The 21601-nt window shown below is 40.4% G+C and overlaps 1 protein-coding gene across 5 annotated transcripts in view; it reads right to left on the bottom strand.

Moving 5' to 3' along the window:
• Positions 1 to 21601, bottom strand: part of dennd5b (DENN/MADD domain containing 5B) — a 96004-nt gene that overhangs the window by 40530 nt on the left and 33873 nt on the right. For 4 of the 5 annotated variants that reach the window (XM_084346569.1, XM_084346570.1, XM_084346571.1 and 1 more), the window contains exons 2-4: positions 15124 to 15183; positions 9953 to 10062; positions 5130 to 5832 (exon numbers count right to left, since the gene is read on the bottom strand). In XM_084346569.1, coding sequence (XP_084202695.1) covers positions 5130 to 5832; positions 9953 to 10062; positions 15124 to 15183 — 873 coding nt within the window. The remainder of the gene's footprint in view (positions 1 to 5129; positions 5833 to 9952; positions 10063 to 15123; positions 15184 to 21601) is intronic. The other variant, XM_084346573.1, reaches the window with a different exon arrangement.

The raw sequence follows: 21601 nt of genomic DNA, 5'->3' as shown, positions 1-21601 counted from the left end.
AGCATGAAGTGTCCACACACCAAACTGCATACAATTTCCCCAGTGATCTTGTGTGCACTGTCTGCAACTCCTGTACTTGTATTCTTAATCCCACTTGCACAGCACGTGTTTTGTTGCTTCTTCAATATGTTTCCTTGCAAGTCTTGCAATACATTGGGCATGTTGTTTTTGAGGTGTTTTTGAAGAAAACTGAACAGTAAGTAATTAGGCCAGGTATACGTTTAAAAGCAACAAAGCACATTCTGCGCAGCATTAGACTACAATGTTAAACATTTTGAAAAGCACACTCTTGGTCCACCAATAGCCACAATTACGTAATGGTTGCTATGAGTGAGTGTAAAGCTTGAGAAAAGAAAACCATGCTGCTCGCTTTAGTGAGGTCGACCACTGATGTTGGATGACAAGGCTGCCTGCAACTCAGCTAGGGTGCAACTGCAGTGGGGTCCGGCAAAACAACTCTAGGTTGTCCAGCAAAAATGCAACGCAACATCTGGCATGGTGCTGTATGGGTCAATCACTTATATGCAAGCACACATTCCTGGTAGATTACTTTGTTACACAAAAAAGGCTCTACTTCTTAATGAAAGGAAGGGCTAAAGAAGGTTAAATTCTGGAGCCAAGTTCCCGTCAACTTCTACAGAGCAGCAATAGAAAGCATCCTGACTGGAAACATGACAAACTAGCATGGTTCGTGCAGGGTCCTATTCAAACCACTCAGAACATCATTAGTAACCTTATAACATTTACACTGTATGTCTCTGTTTACCTCAGTTATCCTGATGAAATCATTGCTGCTGTGATGAAAATCCTGTATCGTAGTATTACACACCATTGTGCAGTTTTGGCATCTAAAAAGCCTTCAATTTTAAGGATCTTTTACTCAAACTCGACTTGGAATCAAGCGTAGCGTTAGTTCTGGCAGGCCACAACGTCAAGCTTAAATCAGCATCAACAGCGTAGGACGGGGAGTCAGCTGATGGCTCAGCTGACTCCCCGTGCCCGCTTCCTATTGGGAAATTGCATTAAGAGCGCGCTATTTAAACTGCTCTAGCCCGACCTCACTTGCTGCTTCCTCTGCTGGCTCTTTGCAACCCACCTCCACCCCAGCGCCTCCCGTCATCGTTATGGTTCTTACATTGTATTTTGTTGGTTGCTCTGCTCTGTCTGGGTTTTTCTTTGCTGCTGCGCTCCCTGCTTATGCCGTTCATGATGGCTCGTGAAGGGCAGGAAGGTGTGCTCTTCCTGCCTCAGGCTTTCCACGCAAGCGCGTGGAAGAGCAGGGGGTCCCAGAACAGTACCATACCGCCAAATGAAAGTTGTGCACGTAAATAAAGATCATTTTGACAAAGTGGTCCTGACTGAACCATATTTCAGGCCTCTGGTACCCCTTTTCAACCAAGGTTGTTCCCATAGCTAGTGTAAGGTATTCTGCCTTATCCATGGGAGAATAAACAAAAGACTTCCAGTATTTTCACTAATCAAAGCAACAGTGGTCTGAGGACCAGTCATGCTTGGATACCAATGTAAGCATGCAAGCCAGGAGCAACACTGAGCAAAGAAACAACATAGTCCACCAAGACTGAATGGCCACTGAAAACTCGCTCTAAAAACAGTAGTTACCAAGGGCAGCACAGTGGAACTTCCTGTGTTGGCTTTTAGAGCAGGGAAGAAGAATTGATTTCCAGTGTGTAACCTTAAGCAGAGCTAACAAAGCTAACTGGGAAGTAGCAGGGTCCCGTTTCTAAATTACGTGGTATCAGATCAGTTCATAGACTCACATACTCACCGATACTGATACCTGCATTTTGACAGTATCGGCAGCATTTCCGAATTGGAACAACTCTAGTGTGAGCACCACCATTGTTTCTTTGTTCTCTCCTATCAGAGATACATGTGGTGATCCACCATCTTGGACCACCACTTATCGCCCATGTTGTAGTCCAGTATGGCAGCGGATACTTCTGTATCAGCAGGGTGAACAGACTGCAGCCGGCGTGAGTGTCATTTTTTAGTTTCCTTTGGGCTCTGTGCAGACATCTTACTTCAACCATGTTGCTAATGCTCTGCGGATGGGTACCAGTGATGTTCTGGGCGGTTTTAGCCCAGCCAACAAGCTCCTCTCCTGTGGAACCATCTTCCAGTGTTGGTTCAGGAGGCAGACACCCTCTCTACCTTTAAGAGTGGACTTAGAACTTCCCTTTGTGATAAAGCTTATAGTTAGGGCCTGCACAGGCTCTTAGCTATGCTGCCATGGGTTTAGACTGCTGGGGGATTTCCCATGATGCATGAGCTCCTCCCTCTCTCTGTGTCATTATAACCTCTATCAATTAAATCGCGAATTCAGGACCGATGACAGGTGCCCAGGATGGATATTCTCCTGATGCAGTGTCTATTTTGTTGGCCATCTTTTCTCTGAAAAGGGATCTGAACTACACTGTTTTTAAAGGAATAGGTCAGGATTAGGTCAGTATCGTAGCTTTCTTTCAGAGACCAAGGCTCAATTTCCTACCCCTTGTTTTCAAGTGCCTCTTTGCCCCTCAGAGCAGAGTTAAAAGGTTAGTGGTCGACCCTATGAATAGGCACAATCCTTCAAGACCTTCTTATATTTCGAAGGGCATTTAATGTATGAACAAAAATGACCTAATCCCTACCATCAATTTTCACTTTCGGTGCTGTTGCAAACATTAAAAACTGTAAAAACATCACTGCTTGTGTACCTGCAGATTTATTCAGGAAGAGAAACTTGATCTTCATATGAAAATGTCACAGACGATGATTGCTGACACAGTGACACTGCACAGTTCCTACTACTAACAGTAGTGTCAGTACTATTCAAAACCTAATCTGTCCCGAAGCTGCCAGCTAATCTCACCCTGTGGCCTATTGAAGGCCCAAAATCACTCCCTCTGAGCTGAGCCACTACTCCAGGACAGGACAGAGCAATACAGTCAGTCAATCAGATTACAGTGTCTAATCCCTCAACCCATTTGTTTTCACTACAAGCTGTGGCTCCAGCATCAGTGGTCTATGAGGATGGATGAGATGATCGACAGGGACCATGAAAAGAAATCTTGAGGGAATAGTTATTTATCTGAAGTAGATGCAAGTGAAGGGTTGATCCTAAATACCAAAGTCTGTGGACTGCAATCATAACTCATGTTTATTAATCTGCTCAGTCTATGATGCCTTATGCAGTATATACTTGAAGACGAAATTTTACATGTTGTAAGTTGTTGCCATTGAATCTGCCAGTGCATGAAAGTATCATGGTGACTTCCAGACCAGAGGAGCTTTTGACTCCTGGTGGGAACAGATACGATGACGCTGTCATCAAGCCTGAATGTGGTGGTCTTTTTTAGCAGCTGTGGGTCAGTGCGGGTGTTACTACACATACTGTTATCTAATTAGCATTTGTCCTCTAATTTGAGCAAATGATCCATGACGGAGATTTGATGTATCGCTACAACCAAAGAGGACAGGCGAAGGTGTCTGTCGGCTACTATCTCTATCCTTATAGCTTAAGAAGGTAGACGGTAGAATCGTTTTTTAACCTGTGGATTATTTCCTCAATTAATCACTTAGTTGTTAGTTTAGTTCTAGATGACTTTGAAGGCTTCTCAGATGCCAAAAGTCTGCAAAACAGTTATTAATACTATCATACAGTGTACTTTCAAATCAAGTCTTCAAGTTTACAAACATTTTATAATTTATTGTGCCATTGGCCACATCTGGCAGCAGCATCTCAATTGTCTGAATAAAATGACTGTAATCATCTTAAGGATACTGTTAAGTTTGCTTCAGCTGCAGTTTCTGATTTTGGCTGATTTTTTTATGCTTAGTTAATCTTTTTTTTAAAAGCAGCCGAGTTATTTCACTCATTCACCTCTTGTAATTAGTCTGCACCACAGGAACAGGTCCTCCTACATGCATGCTACAGAATACTGTAGATAAAGGCTTTTATTTTGGGGTTGTGGATTTGGTTTCTGTGCAAACCTTTTCTATTTACATGACTCATCCATTACAGAAGATAAACAAACAAGCTGCAGAGAAAGTGTTACAGAGTGCGCTGCAGACTGGAAGAGATGAAACTGAGAAAAAGTAGGCCAGAGGAATGCAGGACGGAAGGTTATCTCAATCAACAGAGTAGTTTGAAGTGTCTGCTCTGTCTGTGGAGGTAATGTACACCAATACAACCAGCAGCACACACACCCCTGTCTCACTGCAGCTGTGAATAATGGATGAAGGGAAACCTAGAGGAGGGAAAATCTGATCACATCTCAGTAAGCCTCATTTATAGCTGAAGCGTTACTACTTCAGACAGTCTATGTGATCATTTGAGATCATTTTTTGACTTTCTTTTGTCTCTAAATCACTAAGTTTCAACGGGACACTATGTAAGAGTTTTTCCTGCTGCTCAGCAGAAACATACATACAACAGTACAGCATGATTCTACAGCCACCCACTAGTTTCAATGAATAAAAAATCTTATTCTCTCATATCTTTTGTCTTCATCAGTTTGTGCCGTAACTTTGCTCTTTAGCAGATCCCCCTGCTGAGCCAACAGAGTGGTCTGATTGAAATGAATGAGAAGGCTTGTGTTTGTAACTCAGTGTTACTGATGGTCCAAATTTAGTGTATGGATCAGCCAGCCTGCTGATTTTTTATTGTTTGCAGTATATTTATGTAAAGCACTCTGAATTGAAATGGGCTGCATAAATACCGGTTAACTTAATCACATCTTCCCTCTTTTTTTAAAAGTTAAATACAGTTAAGGATTATTAACAAGTTAACATGAAATATTTTAAAATTTGTGGATTTTGTCACTTCTATTATTGTCCTTTGTCTTACTTCTATCTGAGGGATAACCATGCTTTCAGTCCCCATGATTAATGGGTGAGTTGGCTGTGAGCTACTACTTGACTTGAGTTTTTCATTTATATTTGTTTACATTTTTGGCAGTTAAGCACCATTAACAATGCCAAATTAGATATTAGCAGTCCCTGTCCCCGTCCACACTGTGCAGTGTATTCATGGATATAAACACAACTGTCAAGAGAGTACAAAACTGTTTGACAGTGCTAAGAAGAAGTCTGATTGGCTATGATCCTGTCTTAATTTACTTTCTTACCCTGTGAGTACAGTAGGATTTGCATCTCCAGCAACGTGCAGGTGAACACCTGGATCAGGTTCTCCAATCCTAGCAGACTAAAGGCCTCTGCGAGGGAGAAGTCGGCCAGCGGCAGCTCCCCCAGCCCGGGCCTCTGGCAAACGATTGGTTCGTAAACACCATGGAACTTGAGTGAGCGTCCTGGAGCTGGCAGCGGCACCTCGTACAGGATGTTGTAAACGTAGCTCTCCAGTGGCAGAGGGGGGGCGGTGGCCGCAGTAACAGCCCTGTGTAGCTGCGACAAGAAGCGTCGAGAAGCGTGCATGAAGGGCATGGGCGTGATCAGACATAAAGCTTTGGACACGTAGAGGGTGTCCCGTGATGAGTCATAGCCACCCGCCTTACAAGCCAACAACGAGGAGGATGAGGATGTGGGGGAGTCGGCCTCTTCTAAACTGCCGGCCAGAGAGTCCATGCTGGAGGAAGAGGAGGAGGATGAGGAAGAGGAGGAGGTAGGGGGGTTGGCGGAGGCGTGCTCTGCATTGTGCATCTGGTAGAGGGTCTGCATGGCGGAGCAAATCTGTGGGCTGGTCACCTCCTCGTAGAAGGTGTGGACGAAACCGTAGGTCCGAGAACCATCCTCCTTTGTGATGATGAAGGAGTGGAACTGTGGATCCCGCCGGTCTGTTTGCGTCCTGAATGATAGACCTTTTGGCATACACAGCTGCAGGGAGAGGACAGAGGACAAGAGTCAATCACCACAAAACAGACAGTCAATTCTAGTCAAAACAATATTTTTTCTAATGACACCTTGTGTACAATTATTCTGATAGCATGCGTTTTTATTTAAGGTACCTAGGGCTGGGTGATATGACCTTAAAATAATATGGTGATATTTTTAGGCTATATCGTGGTACACAATATATATCTTGATATTTTGAACTTTCCTTAGACAAACTTCATAAATGCTAGGACACTTGAGAATTGCGGGTAGTGTAGAAGTTCTCTATGACATTGCTGATGAAACCTATTTTACCTTAAAACAAGGTTGATATATTCTCTGTAAGAAAAGTTTAACTGCTATGACTGATATTGATAGTGTGTGCTTGTACACTGACAGCCAAACTCTGAGCCAGATCCACATAAACATGTTGATACACCCAGTCAGCAGCAGCCCTAAAAAAAATTTGACTTATTAGTCTCATTATGTTTATCTGGCCGCTGAGAGTTGAACGGGAACTGGAGCTGCTCTGTGCCAACACACATAAACATGCAGTCAAGGGGTTAGCTATTACTACTTGGTAAATACATATATATGAATGAGTTTGCAGTCTGCAAGCATGTATAAACTCATAAAATCATACATTTACATTAGTATGCATGTTTGTATGCTTATTTTTAGCCTTGAATAATCAAACATTATTAACATTGTACCCAGTTTTCCCAATCATGCACATTTTGTATTATGGAGAACAAATGAAACACTAACACTCACATATGCACACACAGGCCCGGTGACCTGATTGGATTATGCATGAGTCAGTCCTAATCAGTTCTCAGTTCAGATAGATTATCTCTCTTCCACACCGTGCCTGTCTGACATTAGCCATCACAGTGAACGTTCTTTATTCAGTTTGGTTGTCTAGAAAACATTTATCTCTTCATGTGTTTCACCTCGCAGCCCTGCTGAGCTGAGGAGGGTAATGAAACCAAACAGAGCAGTGAGAGAAATATGTTCCAAATCTCACATAAGGCACCATGAAATTGTGTTCTGTCCAATAAGTATCGATCACTGCCTGCAGAACAAGCCGAGGAGCGTTTTCAATTGTTTAGCTACATTTGTGAGAAGCAATGTGTGTGATGTAGGAACAAAATTTTCATGACACAGTGGCCACAGAAAAAAAATTACCTCATTCACCTGTTCTCCTGTTTATTTAGGTCATGTGGAAAAGGACAACAGGAGCAGATGAGGTGCACACGGTTTATTGTTAACAGTGCAGGAAATCTGCTGAGGCTTTTATTTAACAGTAAGGAGCTGTTTTCAGGTTTATCTGTAGGTAGGGCTTAGCAGGAACTCTCAGAGTAAAAATTTGGCTGAACTTAATAGGGAAAAAGGGGAAGAAGATCATCCATTGTATCCTGTTTGTGGTGACTCAGCCATCAATGTACTGCAAATGGGAATTAGGGCTGTACAAATTGAATTGAAATATCATTGAAATCGAAATATGGCCAAGTCGCAGAAGATGCAATTTTTTGATAAAGTAACATGTGACAAACAGGATTATAATGAAGTACTGTAGTGCTGCAGAGATGTCCTGACCTACAAATCTTGTTCTCCAGATGTCTATACCAAACAAACATGGTTTCTTACAACAACAAATCATGTCATCATGATTTCTATAGTTTTTTCAGTGAAAATGAAGATTGTGATGCAAAAATGATCATTCACACTAATCTTGAATCATAACACAGTCAAAATATCTGGCAAAATAATCTCAAAATGCTTGTTTGTTGACTTTGTTTTTTTGTTTTTTTACCATATCATGCAGCCCTGGTAGGTGTCAGATAAGGTTCCTTAAGTCTTAAAAGACACAAAATAAACTCAGATCATTTAATCTTCTAATGCCTGAGCTAGTGAGAGGCACAGCTGAATAAGCATTATTCACACTGCACCCACACTTACACGAGCACACACAGACTTATACAGTTATTAAAAAGCACAAATATGCCATATTGTTCTTTAAGTAATTTACAGCCAACACAGGGCTCCAGGGTTCAACATTTTCAATGTGCCTGAAATGTAGCGGTTTATTTTTTTTTTTTTACAGTTGAGGTTAATTGTCAATGGTCCGGGTGGGAATAGAAGGGCTGTGGGTGCGGGGGATCAGTAGTGGAAAAAAGCTCATTGTATTTTATATGTCTTTGAAAACTGGATATGGCAATAGATTGTATCGCATGCCACTGGTGCCAAATATCAATATCTTTATTAAAACATTCAGGCACTCCAAAGAAATTTGGAAACTTAATTTAAACAGGTTGAAGGATTTTAGTGAAGCATTGTTGTATCCTTCTTCCGAACATTTTAATTCCAGAATCGTTCTGCTTCCTGGAAGTTCAGCACTTTGCCAGTTCACGATGATTTTACATTGTAATGATGGCACTTGTCAAGTCCTGTGAAACTGACACTATAATGCAGTGCAATAATTTCCGCTTTTTTGCATTTATATTTTTTCTTCACTTACACAAACATTGTGATGTATCATAGATGAATGTCTAGCAATGCATCAAGTATCATAATCTCTGTATTGTGAGCAGTATATCGTGAGTTACTCTGTGATTCCCACCTATAACAAAAAACTGAAGGTTGAAAACACAAGTTGATCTATTTATGCTGGTTGAAAACACTGGTTTAGTGTGGACTGAAGATAAAGAACAGAGTGCATGTGTGTGCACGTGTGTGTGCACATGTGTGTGCAAAGTGTGTGTGTGTGTGTGTGTGTGTTCGTGTGCATGTGTATGTGTGTATGTGCATGTGTGTTGGTTGGGGGTGTTGGGATTTGAAAAAAATCATCACAAGTGTGATTACACTCCCCCATCTTTCTCATCTCTCACTGAACAGCAGGAGAAGGAGGAGGAGCAGAGAGAGGGACATTCTAAAGAGGAGGAGTTGATGAGGCCGTGGAGGCCATAAGACATAGAAAGAGTAAGAGAAATGATGCTGTTTCAAGAATGTTGTTCAGCTGTCATCTTTGACAGCTCCCAGTCACCCGGGTGTCGGGTTTCAGATGCAGCGCTGCAGCATAATGGCCCATTTCCATGCCGACGTAAGGCGAGAACTGCGGCTGAATTATTCAGCAGTGCTGACGCAAGGGCAGGTGGAAAAATAAGCTGTGACCTTCCATCACGAGAGAGAGACACCCAAAGCGCGCGCACGCGCACACACACACACACACACACACACACACACACACACACACACACACACACACACACACACACACACACACACACACACACACACACACACACACACACACACACACACACAGGGAGAATTCACTCTTGTTGTTCCTTTCAACATCACTAGAGTGACAGTCTAGCACATTCAGCTGAGCCTCATCAAACAATCAAACTTTGACAAATAAATCCAAGGACTTTTCATTAATTCCCATATGTGAAATACTTTTGTGAAGTAGAATGACTGAAATTGTGTATGCTTATGCCTTTATGTATGGGAAGGTTTTATTAGAGGTCTTCTAATAATTTATTAGAACTTCATCCCTCCTCACAGTTTTCTCCTCTGGATGTGAGATGGTGATAGATAAGGTTGATTAAGTAAGTAAGTAGGAATTCCCTTCAATGTCACTAATTTAATTTTAACACCTTATAGGCTATTTTTTTCTTAATTCCATTTTTTCTGTCTCTTAAATGTTTCAAATTTTACTGAATGTTTTTGAGGTTGCATAATCCATGTTATCACTGAGCATGTGACACAAAACTCCTATCTGTATCGTTTTACGGCAAAACATATCTGTGTTTGGGTCACAAGTCGATAAGGTAAGTTCATTAGTTTATTCCATGCAAAGCTCTCTGGGAAACAAGATGCAGAGGGATTTATTAGCGCTCCGTTACCCAGGATCCCTTGAGAAGGCACTGTGTGTCTTAATCCAGGGTTTCTATGCTCAAATGTGCAGTTTCTTTTTTTTAAAGGAAGTGTCTCTTCCCCAAAATGCTAGTTTAAAATCATTCACAGTGTCCTCTGTTTCCTCTCAATGATCCCACTAGTCTCTACCTGCCCTGAATTCATTCAGGTTACTCATCTACTACTGGTACAGTCCACCTACCATGTTGACAGCATCCTGGTCAAATGGGTTCCATTCCACGTTCTCAGGGTAACGTGCCAGAACTTTTGACTTGAACGTCCTCTTCAGGGGGCTCTGCTCAAAGTTTTCACCTGGACAGATGGGAAGACAATGCAATAAAGCAGCAGTATACACAGCAGCTCAGCATCACGACTGCTTCCTGTCAAGTCAAACATCCTATACAAACAAAAACTATTTATTAAAATAACATGAAGAAGATCCATTTGGCAAACTTTCCCTTATTAACAGGTTCACACATGTCAAGTGTAGTTGTGTCTGTATGTTGTGCAGTGACAGAAAATCTACAAAAGAAACCCCAGCAGTTTGTATGTGGATAGAAACAGCAGCAGTGAGAGGATGACCTCATGTACAGTGTGTGACACCCTGGATGAAGCTTTTCACCAACAGCCACTGTGACTGCATGCATGACATTCCTCTTTGTCAGCAGCTGGACAGTTCTACATTTCCCCCATCCCCTATATCAAAACACATCTCACTAAATACACACACACACAACTCTAATAAGTCAGTTAGAGCTGCAGCGATTTGTCAATGAATTGATTAGTCGACCAAAATAAAATTAGTTGTTAACTATCTTGATAATAGATAAATGGTTTCAGTCATTGTTTTAAGCAATAAGGTAAACACTTACTAGTTCCAGTTTCTTATTTGTCAGAATTTGCTTTGTCAGTTTCGATAGTTAATGAAGAGTCTTTGGGTTTTGAATTGTTGGTTGGAAAAAATAAGTGCACGATCACATGCTGACAATTGTAATGCTAACAAGCTGATGTGTACACTGTGTTCATGTCATATGGCATGGATGGAAGAGATGCAAACATTTCCCATGTTGAGAACTTGAGAGTGTTAACGTTACTGGGACATTGTATGATTGCAGAGTTGTCGTGTGACGATTAAGGGAAAGGAAACAATACTGACAATTTTCATTTTGACCCAATGATAGCTCCAAATGAAAAGTCAAGGAATCCCCAAGGTGAGTATAATTCATTTAAAGATGTCTTATTATGCTTTTTGTGTTTTTGCTTTTCCTTTATGATTTTTGTGCTTGTAAAAGTTCAGCAAAGTGAAACGCCAAAGTCCACACCAAAGGGAGTTACTGTCTCCCACAGAAAACACTGCTCCTGCATTGCCTCAAACACCTGGTTTGAAATCGAGCCTTTACTTCCGTAACTTATGTGCGTCACTATGTGACAGGTGTTACATAAATATATATTTTTATTTATGTGTATCATAAAATATATATGGCTGTACTGCAGCCATGGTTACAAGCCGTAGCAGCGTTATTTTCAGTCACACTACCTTGCTCGGCATGACTCGACCTACTCTGCCTTTGATTGGCTACATCCTGCCCATTAAACAAGTGCAGTTGCCAATGATATAGCACTTAGAATATATAAACATGGGTTTATAATTAAAAGGAACTGTTAGCCCGCTGATATTTTAGCTATAAATATGGGTGTGTTCATACATTCAGTGAATTCACAGTTCCCGTTTCAGAGTGCTCAGAGCACCCTCTGTATGGAGTAGGGTTGCGAACTGGACTCGGTACTTTTAAGGGTACCAACAAAGTTACATCGGTACTACCCAGTACAGATTTACATTCATTCAATTGGTGCCAAATTTCAGTACCTGAGTGTGCATCTCCACAGTAACGTTATAGAGAGAGAGACAGAGTGAGACGTCTCCCCAAAACTCAGTCACTGACTGCGTCTGAAATTCCTTTAACATGATGTTTGGTTTACTAAAACAGTATGTTTTTTAGCTCATCCAAAACCTCGGTATGAAACCAACAGTATATGAACTGCATACTGCATATGGGGAAATATTACAGCATGCTTTTTTGATTACCGAAACTATGTTGTGTAACAAGCACTCAGCCTGCTAGCTCGATGCTAACACATAATGGGAATGCCCATTGACGTGCTAACAGGGGTTAGCATTGCTACCGCATTAAACATTTATTTACAAACAAAACATTTTAATTCACATACTTAACATCAACTGATGTGTGCTCACATTTACAGGCATAAACAGTATTTAATATGTTCTTGAACAAACTTATAACTGCTGCTTTTGTTTCAACACTAAGCTACTACAGCAAGCTCAAGGCGTCAAAACACAAACTCAAAATTCCTCATTGCTTTAAAAAACAGCCACCACTAATGGAGATGTTTCGTGCCATTGGAGGGCAGCACATATAAATCTTGGTGTTTTCTATTCTATTTATTCTTATAGCACTAGGTGGATGAGCAGGGAACAGCTAAATGTAGCAGTTTACTTCATAAAGTACTTCATTTTACAGATTTATATGCAATACAGCAGGACATAATATATATATATAATATATATTGTATGATGATATATTGTCTCTAGAGGTGAATGATTTAACTGGTTTTCACTTCACTGATTTCAGGTACTAGTATCAGAAGTGGTATCTGTTCAAATGTGAATGGTACCCAACCCTTGTATGGAGCATATTTAATTAATAATCAAAATCAATAGTACAAATAGAAATTGAAAGTAAAATGAATACCATCAAAAAGATTATCATTTTAGATTGTCAATTTAGTACACACCTATCAGGTCAAAAAACAAACTTAAATGTAAAATGATAATCTGAAGTAAAAAAGGAATATTCTGTGTGTGTGTGTGTGTGTGTGTGTGTGTGTGTGTGTGCACACGCGTGCGTTGTCACAACAGCATTGCAGAGATAAACTGTCTAATGCCAAACAGTTGCTTAATTTCTTTTCATCAGTGTGTGGAACTGGATGAGGTGTCTTCAAGGAAAACTGTATGGCTGTATGACTGGATACCACAAGAGGTCACAAAAAATGTAATTGTGATTTTTGTCAAATGCCTCTTCAGCGGATAATGAAACAAAAATATGTGTTTTACAACTTCTCAAGTCCCCAATTAAATAATGTGGGAAAACTACAGGTGTATCGAGGGGCTTGGGTTACAAGGGCTTCAATTAAGATAAACAAAAGCTAAACAAACAAAAGAAAATCCATTGCAATAAATCCAGAGGGATTTTAAAACTCAGCCAAAATCTCACCACTCATTCACACAGCATTTCATATCCTTCAGTGACCAGATCACCAACAGTCCTGCTACAAGGTTGACACAAACCTGCACTGATTAGATTAATAATTAGGCTCTGTAAGTGAGAGTGCTGGTGTATTGACTATAGACAGTTTGGGCCTTTTTATGATTAAAGCGAGGTGAAGAGGTTACTGGAGAGGAGCGCAGGATAAAGGAGGAGGAGCAAACTAATTGTTTTGAACGTTTAATGATTGATCATTCCAGCATGGGCCCCATCAGAAGATCAATAAGTGTTTCATGTTAGAATATAGCAAACACAAATATGAATGAGAAAAAACAAACAAACAAAAAACATCTCTGCCCACATGAACAGCTTCTCTTTCACTGGGTCTGGGGGCTGTTCAGGATGGGTGACGGGGTGTTCATCTTCAACAGCTAGCTACCTCCCAAGGGCCTGGGGGAGGCCAAAAAAGGGAAACCCCTGCCTTACCTGGCATTAATTAATTAATTTTAAGTGCCTGCCTTTCCTTTGATTCATTACTTTGTTTGTTTGTTTGTTTGTTTGTTTCTTTCTTTCTTTCTTTCTTTCGTTTGTGTCTCGTCTGTTTGCTGTCTTTCTCTTTCTTTTGTTTGTGTTTTGTTTTTTCTCTCTTTCTTTTGTTTGTGTTTTTTTTTTTTTTTCTTTCTTCTGCCTTCTGTTTGTTTTTATCTGTCTGTCTCTGTATGTCTCTCTCGTGCCCTCTCGCTCACTTTTTTTTTTCTCTGTCGGCACAAGGAACATGACTGAAGCCACCCCAAGGCCCTTAATCATGACAAACAGAAGGTGACAGGCTTAGGATGAAGAAAAGAGGGAAAAAAAGAGAGAAGAGAAGAGAAGAGAAGAGAAGAGAAGAGAAGAGAAGAGAAGAGAAGAGAGAAGGCTTTCTTATTCTAAGCCCTACATCCTCTACGTCTAATAACTCCAGTCTGCAAGCGAGAGTGTGACAAAGAAAGGAAATGAGAGAGAGAAAGGTTAAGTGGATGAAATGGATTTAAGGATGTAATCTAGGTGGATGTTGTGGAACAGAAAGATACACAGTGATCTAGTGACCATATAAGTGATGTCAGCCTTACACAAACACAGCCTGAAGTAATATCTTTATGGAGACAAGATCAGTTACAGTATATTTGGCACCATCTTCCTCATTCCAGATGGTTAATAACAGAATTTCTATGCTGCCATTTACAACTATAAATATATCAAGTATATATTTGTATATAAAGTGTGAAAATACTTCATCATACTCAATCTTATGACATATTTTCAGCTGCTTGCTGTCAATTAATATACTATTAACTGATGGCTCTGTCATGCTGACTTTGTCTATAACTCAAGGCAGTCAGCATAGGATTGGGTTCTGAGAACTGGTTCCACTTTGGATCCATTTTCATTTCTATTTTTTTGATATCATCTTTGCTAAGCCCATAAGTAATTAACCTATTAGGTGTTTTATTTCCTCTTGGTCTTTTTTATTACCATAGAAAAATGAAGAACAAATTCAGCTACATCCTTCTGTTCTAAGGTTAAATGTGGTGTTCCACATGGAGTAGTACTTGGCCCTCTTTTGTGTGTGTGTGAGGTGATTATTTGAAAATGCTATTTATTTTCACCACGTTGGAACTGTAAATCTATAATGGGGCATGGCTCATACTAGATAATGTATCATATACATAGGGTTGCAGTGGTATACCAATTTCAAGGTGGTACGAAAACTTACAGTTATCATACCATGCTCACTGTATTTGTGTTATTAAAAAATATAAATATTTCATATTTAAGTTTCATGTCTGTCAGGATAATATTTTGTGAAATTGTAATAAAGTACTTGTTCATTCCTTTCAGGGTAATTGTAACTGAAAATACAACTCTTAATCGTATAAAATGTACAGTGAAATCAGGATATTTGATGGTTATCACGACAATCTCATATCATTACAACCCTACTTACATGGTATAAGGAAGCAGGTGTCTGACAAAAAGCAGGCATGCACACACACAGTGTGGGGTGTAGTGCTCTATCATGAAGAAGGGGGAACAGTTGATGGTGTTTTACCTGTGGCTGCAGTATCAGGATCCTTGCCTTGGCGGTCTGCTTCTAGCCATTGGTACAAAGCTACAGACGAGTCGCGTGCAGAAAAACATGAAGCAAAAAACAAAGAAAAAAGGGGCCAATGTCAAAACAAATGCACACAGACAAGCAAATTAATCAATGAATGAGAATGAGTCAAGCATGAACGACACATACACATCAACATCACAACAGAGCATGGCATTTAAGACATAACACACGAGCATCTAGTATCAGCATTCTGAAATGGCACTTTTTACTTTTCAAGGTTATTTTTATTAGATACTGAACCATCTACAACCATTGATATTATGGAGGTTATCAAACGGCCTTATAATATGGAGGCAAAAGCCAAAAAATGTAGGCACATGCAGTATGTTAGATAAATGTTTTGGGTCATCGACTACAAAGTATCAGGCACATAAGACTTTCTAATGAATATTTGGTCTTTAAGGGAGTAAAAGGTGCCATTACAGAGACTCAATTAAATGGTTTAGATGCCTGTCAGTGTCGGCCTTGATTAATGGAGCTGTGAGTGAAGTATTAGCTTATGTTTAAATGTTAGTGAGCAGCAAACTTGAGTCAACCCAAGCAGCAACATTTGCACAGTGACACACACTGTGAGGAGAAGAAAAGGACTTACAACATATTAAGATCTCAGTCAAACTCCAAAATAGAGACCACAAAAATGACAACTCTATTTTGGCTAAACCTCTTTAATCCCACTGGCTCACAGTCATTATAAACACATGCTTTCTGGTGAGACTTTTTTCAAATCCACAGAACTATATTTTAGATTCAACTGGACACTTTTAGTCCTTAGCATGGGTCGACACTGAAACCTACATTCCCTATTATGTAACTCAAAAGCATCTTTATGTTACATCCCAGTTTGTAATACAGTCTTTCTGTCAAGCTTAGATAACCCAGATGATATCTTTATGCCATCACCAGTATTACTGTTGTCTCAGGTTTGACAAAGCTCCTGCAGAGCCACAGAAAACATTATACAACTATTCTGACATGATGAGTAGCATTCCCTGGGATGATTATACTGATATCGGTATGTAAAATGCATTCCCCATTTCAACACTAAACATATTTAGTGTAAACTGTTCTTTTCATTGTCGACTGAAATGTCTAGATTACACTAAACTAAAAACAAGCAAATCTACGTGTTGATGGAGGTACTCTGTGAGCATACAGACAGTAGGCTAATCCTTGTGAGAGAATCTCTGCTCTGGTGATTGGAAGATTAGAAGCCTTAATCGGTTCACTCTTAAACACAAAACTCTGGAGGAAAAGCTAGGAGCTTTACAGTCCCTAATCCTGGCAGTGTTGGCCATAATATACATGTATGAACATAACTGCCATGTGTCTAATGTTGGAAAAAAATGAAATGTAATATTTAGCAATAATGTGCACCCTTACAGTACAGAAACATGGATAGTACCAGCATGCACACACACACAGCAGGGGCTTGGATTTCCAAGGTCATTATGGTGTCCAGGTGTGTGTGTTGCGCTCACTTACACACACGCACACACAGACACACACACACACACAAATACAACACAGGGACAGGACTCCATACTGCTGATCTTTATGACAGACACACACCTCTCTGTCAGTATTTTATAACTCTAGAACATTTATTAAGTCTGCTATCTCTGCAGTTTCCTCCTCACTGTGTATCTCTTACATCATTCTACTCTTCCTGATGGTTTCAACAATCAGCTCACTATTTCTACAGCTACTGCTGTTTGTATCTAGAAATTGCAACAAGTAGCACAGTACTATTTTCCTTAAAGGTCATTTTGATTATAAAGATTTACCTTTTTTTTATTAGCATCAGTGAAAAAAGGAGGGTGTATTTCATTTAAGGAATAACAAAGAACGGCACTGAAGTTTTTTATCGACGGAAAAGATCTGTTCACTCTCCTCATTGCTTTGTCCACAAAGATATTTAATTTACAGTCATTGAGGAGAAAAGAAACCAGAAAATATTCATTTTTAAGAAACTGGAATGAGAGAATTTCTACTTATTTTACTTAAAGGGACATGGGGCAGGATTTGTGAAAAAATAAACATGCATTTTAAGTTTTTTAATGCTAATGGGTGATGAAGCGTTCAAAACCAAAAAGAATGAGCCCACCCACGTATCTCTCCATTGCCTTGAACAGGCTGTGTGCTGCATAATGTACTGCAATTCGTGGTCCGAATTTCCCGCGCAGTCCTGCGGACGTCACATCAGTTGACGCTGAATGCGCGTCCTTGACGGTTTTCGGCTTGGATGCAGGAAGAAGACAAGCGCGGTGGACCCAAACTAGTGTTTGAGTAGTAATGGATTCCGCTACGGCTAGCAAACAACCCACCACCACACAAAGTCCACTACAAAGTCACACTAAGAAGAAATCGAAGGTTTTATCAGGTGCATGTCGTGAGTCGAAACAAAATTATGACCAAAGCCGGGCTGGCACCCGAATACACATCTGATACACGTTCGACTCAAGGAGGCAGCTTCAACTTGAATTGGGACTGAAAACAGATGCTGACATGGCTCATTTCCTAGTAACCAGGTAAGAAAACATTACAGGTCATGTTTAGAGCTTGATTTGAAAATCATATGAGATCACCGAGGACTCAGAGTGACCTAACTTGCAAAGTAGCGTTAGCTGCAAACATGTAACTTAGTCCACCGCTGTGTAACACTGAATAGTTACAGACTGCGCATTTTCCACGGTCCTTTAGTCTGAAACTGAATAGCTAGAAATATGTCCCTTTATATATGGGACCGAAACCCCAACCTTTTTGTGTCTGTGTAGCAAGATTAGCCGCTTACACACAGCAATCCCGTATTAGAGACGATATTTCTGTTCCCCAATATGCCGCCTTTGCGTTCGCCTGTGCCTTTCAGAGTGCATCAACCGTAGCGGTAAATCGCCGCGCTTGTGTGTCGCTACACACAGCGAGCCGGCTTAACTGAATCTTGAATGTCAGAGAGCGCTTGAATGCATCACGGAGCAGTATTAGTAGTGAAATTAGTCCTTGCTTGAAACTGCAGCACCAGGTCAGGTACCTGTGGGTGCACAGTGGGTAAGTTTCCCAAACTGGACCTGCCCCAGTAACTACAACCTAATCCACTGGTATGGTGCTTATTCCCTTAATAACAAAGTAAGTAGGTATTCCATCCTTCCCTGAGCTGTAGAAAGGTAAATAATGGACCTTTTCACATGGAAATATTCCATCAGTTTCATCATTCTACACAAGAGAGGTTGCTTTTTCTCTTGTGTGCACCACAGTGTCTGCTCCAGTGGCTGGGATTGAACTAAAAGTCACTTGGTTGAAATGGTGGCAAAGTCAAAAGTGAGGGAAACAATCAGCTGTTGTCTGTGTGAAAGGAAAACCACACACACAGAGCTGGTGCCATTACCAGTTTCTTACATCACTGCATTGCCCGACTCTGCCCGACTCTGCTCACTCTTATCTACCCTGTCTCATTCTCATATTTAAGATAAAATCACGCAGACACACACTGTAAAAAGATGCAAAACTACATTTTGAACATTCTCTGGATCAACGTAATCTTCCTCCTTCAAATGAGGTGAACAAACACTCACATCCATAGATCCTTGCATGATTGCACAGCAGGACTAATGAAGCAGTTTTGCATGATTTTAATGGTTAGTATTGGCATGAGATCAATGAGTTGCAGTATTAAGCTCATTAGGTACGGGTCTGCATATACTGCTGCTCCTTAAAGTGATGGATTTATTGCTGATTATGCTTAAAAGCTACTAACATCTAAATGGCACTAATGTTGCTCTGATTCTCTTCCGGCTCATTCCTGGTGAGCTTTTTTACTGTAAGCAAACAGATGAAGTCTAGTTTCAATAATAAAGTATCATTAATCCCATGTGTAGAGCCAAAATAATGAAAGTATCCTTCTAGTATATACTACTTCACGCAGGGTTGCACTGGGTGACATGTTCCTTTATTACCAGGAACACACACACTGTAGTTTATTTGGACTCAATTGAACATACACCCCTAAATACTCACACTAGATCACTAAATGTCGATTAATTTGCCACAGAAAATAGTCCCAAATGCACTTTTTCCACCGTTTTGCGTATCATTTATTATTAATTATAATTGACCAACTGTTTTAGGAAATAACTGAGGCTTTTTTGAATGTATTTAACTATCATATGTATTGATTTTCAAGATTTAGTATTGAGTAGGAAACAGTAGGTTTGGATAAATACTTTATATTTTTTATTTATTTATTTATTTATTTATTTTAAATCTGTTTGCATCATTTATCCATGCATTTTTTCTCAGGGAATAATGCATGGATAAATAATGCAAAAATGTTCATATCTGCACCAAAAATTAATGGGGTCTATTCTGCGCCGAGACCCATCCTCCATCCAAGTTTTGTGGAAATCAGTGGAGTAGTTTTTGTGTAATCTGGCTGACAAACCAACCAACAAACAAACCTCCTTGGTAGAGGTAACAATCAAATATTGATGCAAAGTGAAAACATCAACCCATATCATCATCTTTGAGATTTATTTTGAAATTAACCAAATTGAAGTCAGACTGATTTAACATTGACACATGGCATTTTGGTGACCTTTGATCGGGGTAGGTATCTGTTTCACTCCCCTGAAGAAGTATGAGTATCAGTGAAGACAGTGGACTTAAAGTAGTCTATGTCGATTGCAACACTTCTCCTTGCACACTGTCTGTTTTGGAGTCATTTCCCAAAGTTGGCTTGGACTCTATTCTCACTCTAACACCCAGATTTCACCAGGCCTGTCTTGGCCATGTCATGGTCGCTATACGGTCGCCGGAGTGGATCATGGCCGTTCAAGACAATGCTCTTGTTTTGACCAGCTGCGCCACGACAAATTTCAGCAGTGTCCCAAAAGTGGCTCTCCACTCTGCTCTGCGGAGATCAGCGCTGAGTCTATTTTTGACGGAAGTGGACCGCAGCCACGTCAACCTGTACTGAACAGATCAAGCCAGACAGAAATTCAGACAGCGGCATCAGCTCAATTTTCAAAATAAAACACTCCGAGACACACTGAGATCTACAGCACAACAAAGTTGGAAATGTTAACAATAAACACATTTAAGGGCCTGTGTCCCCATAGCGTTTTTTACCGAGTGCCAGCGTCTGTTTTCAGTTGTTCACAATGAGGAGCGACTTTACAGAAAGGTACTGGTGAAGTCACCGTTTTTTCTTTGTCCTGGCTTAGGTGATAATATTCACTGTACTTTTGTCCCTCATGGATCATATCATGCACCCACATCCTCCTTGCTCTGATGTCGTGATGTCAAATAAAAAACAAACAGACGAGACATTGCTGATCATACAGTGGCGGTTGTCAAGATAATGTTGTCAGAGAGAGACAAGACCCACGTGCAGTGTTTTTTCTCTCACCCCTGAGGGCACAGCCAACACTTTCCTGCCCGGAAAAAAAAAACACTATGTGGACACAGGCCCTAAAACAGACAAATAACAAAATGAATCAACTACGTAGCCTATTCCACCACAGTAGAGGCACACAAAATCAAGTGATGAAATAAACACAATCTGAGCAAGTCAACAACATCAGGCAGGCATGAAGCCTACTTCTGAAACGTTCCCAGTGGGATATGATGTCATGTGGAGGACAGAACAAAACAGGGTTGCACAAGCCAGGTAACAGAGACTTGCCCAGTGGAATCAAGGGGTAAAGACCCCATGACTTAAAGCTGAGACAAACTATATATCACCATGTAAAAAGCCTGGCATGTGCTACTTCATGGCACACAGGGCAATATGCTTAGACAGGAGAAAATAAGTATTAAGATGTACCAAAATTATGAGAGAAACAGTAAAGATTTTAGTTTCTCCATCAGAGCAGGATCATCCCTCAGTAGCTCACTGTGTAGCAAACAAAACCAATTCAGTTAGTGAGTCAGTATTAATCCATGACCTCTCCACCCTCTGGGACTCAATATTGATGCAAGGGATTGACTGTTTTCATATTAACAATAATATACTCATTACCACACTCAACTCCCACTATCCTTTCACTCCCTTGGTATCCAATTTAATCTGAGGTCTTTTTTCATTATGATGGAGTCTGATCCAGCATGTTGTCTGTACAATCATCCAATTAGCTTTAGCTCTGTTGTTGTGAGTGGGAGGGGGAAAAGAAGCAAGAGAACCAGATTCTTTTGTGAGTAGCCAACTGAATTCACAGAGAGTTGTCCTGAATTTAACTACACAGACACACACACTCTTGGTGTGTGCCGTTGCTTGCTAGCATTAGATTACAGCTAGTGTACGGTAAAGCAAACTGGCTTTTGGGGGCAGATAAACACTGCATTAGTATTGCAAATAAATAAAAAAAATTCTGCCATCAAACTTGCTTTCCTGTTGATGTATACACCATGAAACAACCAC

Source organism: Pagrus pagrus (genome assembly GCF_965226575.1).
Source record: "Pagrus pagrus genome assembly, chromosome: 23".
Lineage (NCBI taxonomy): Eukaryota > Metazoa > Chordata > Actinopteri > Spariformes > Sparidae > Pagrus > Pagrus pagrus.
Note: the sequence above shows the minus strand (reverse complement) of the source record. Positions and strands in the feature narration are given on the sequence as shown.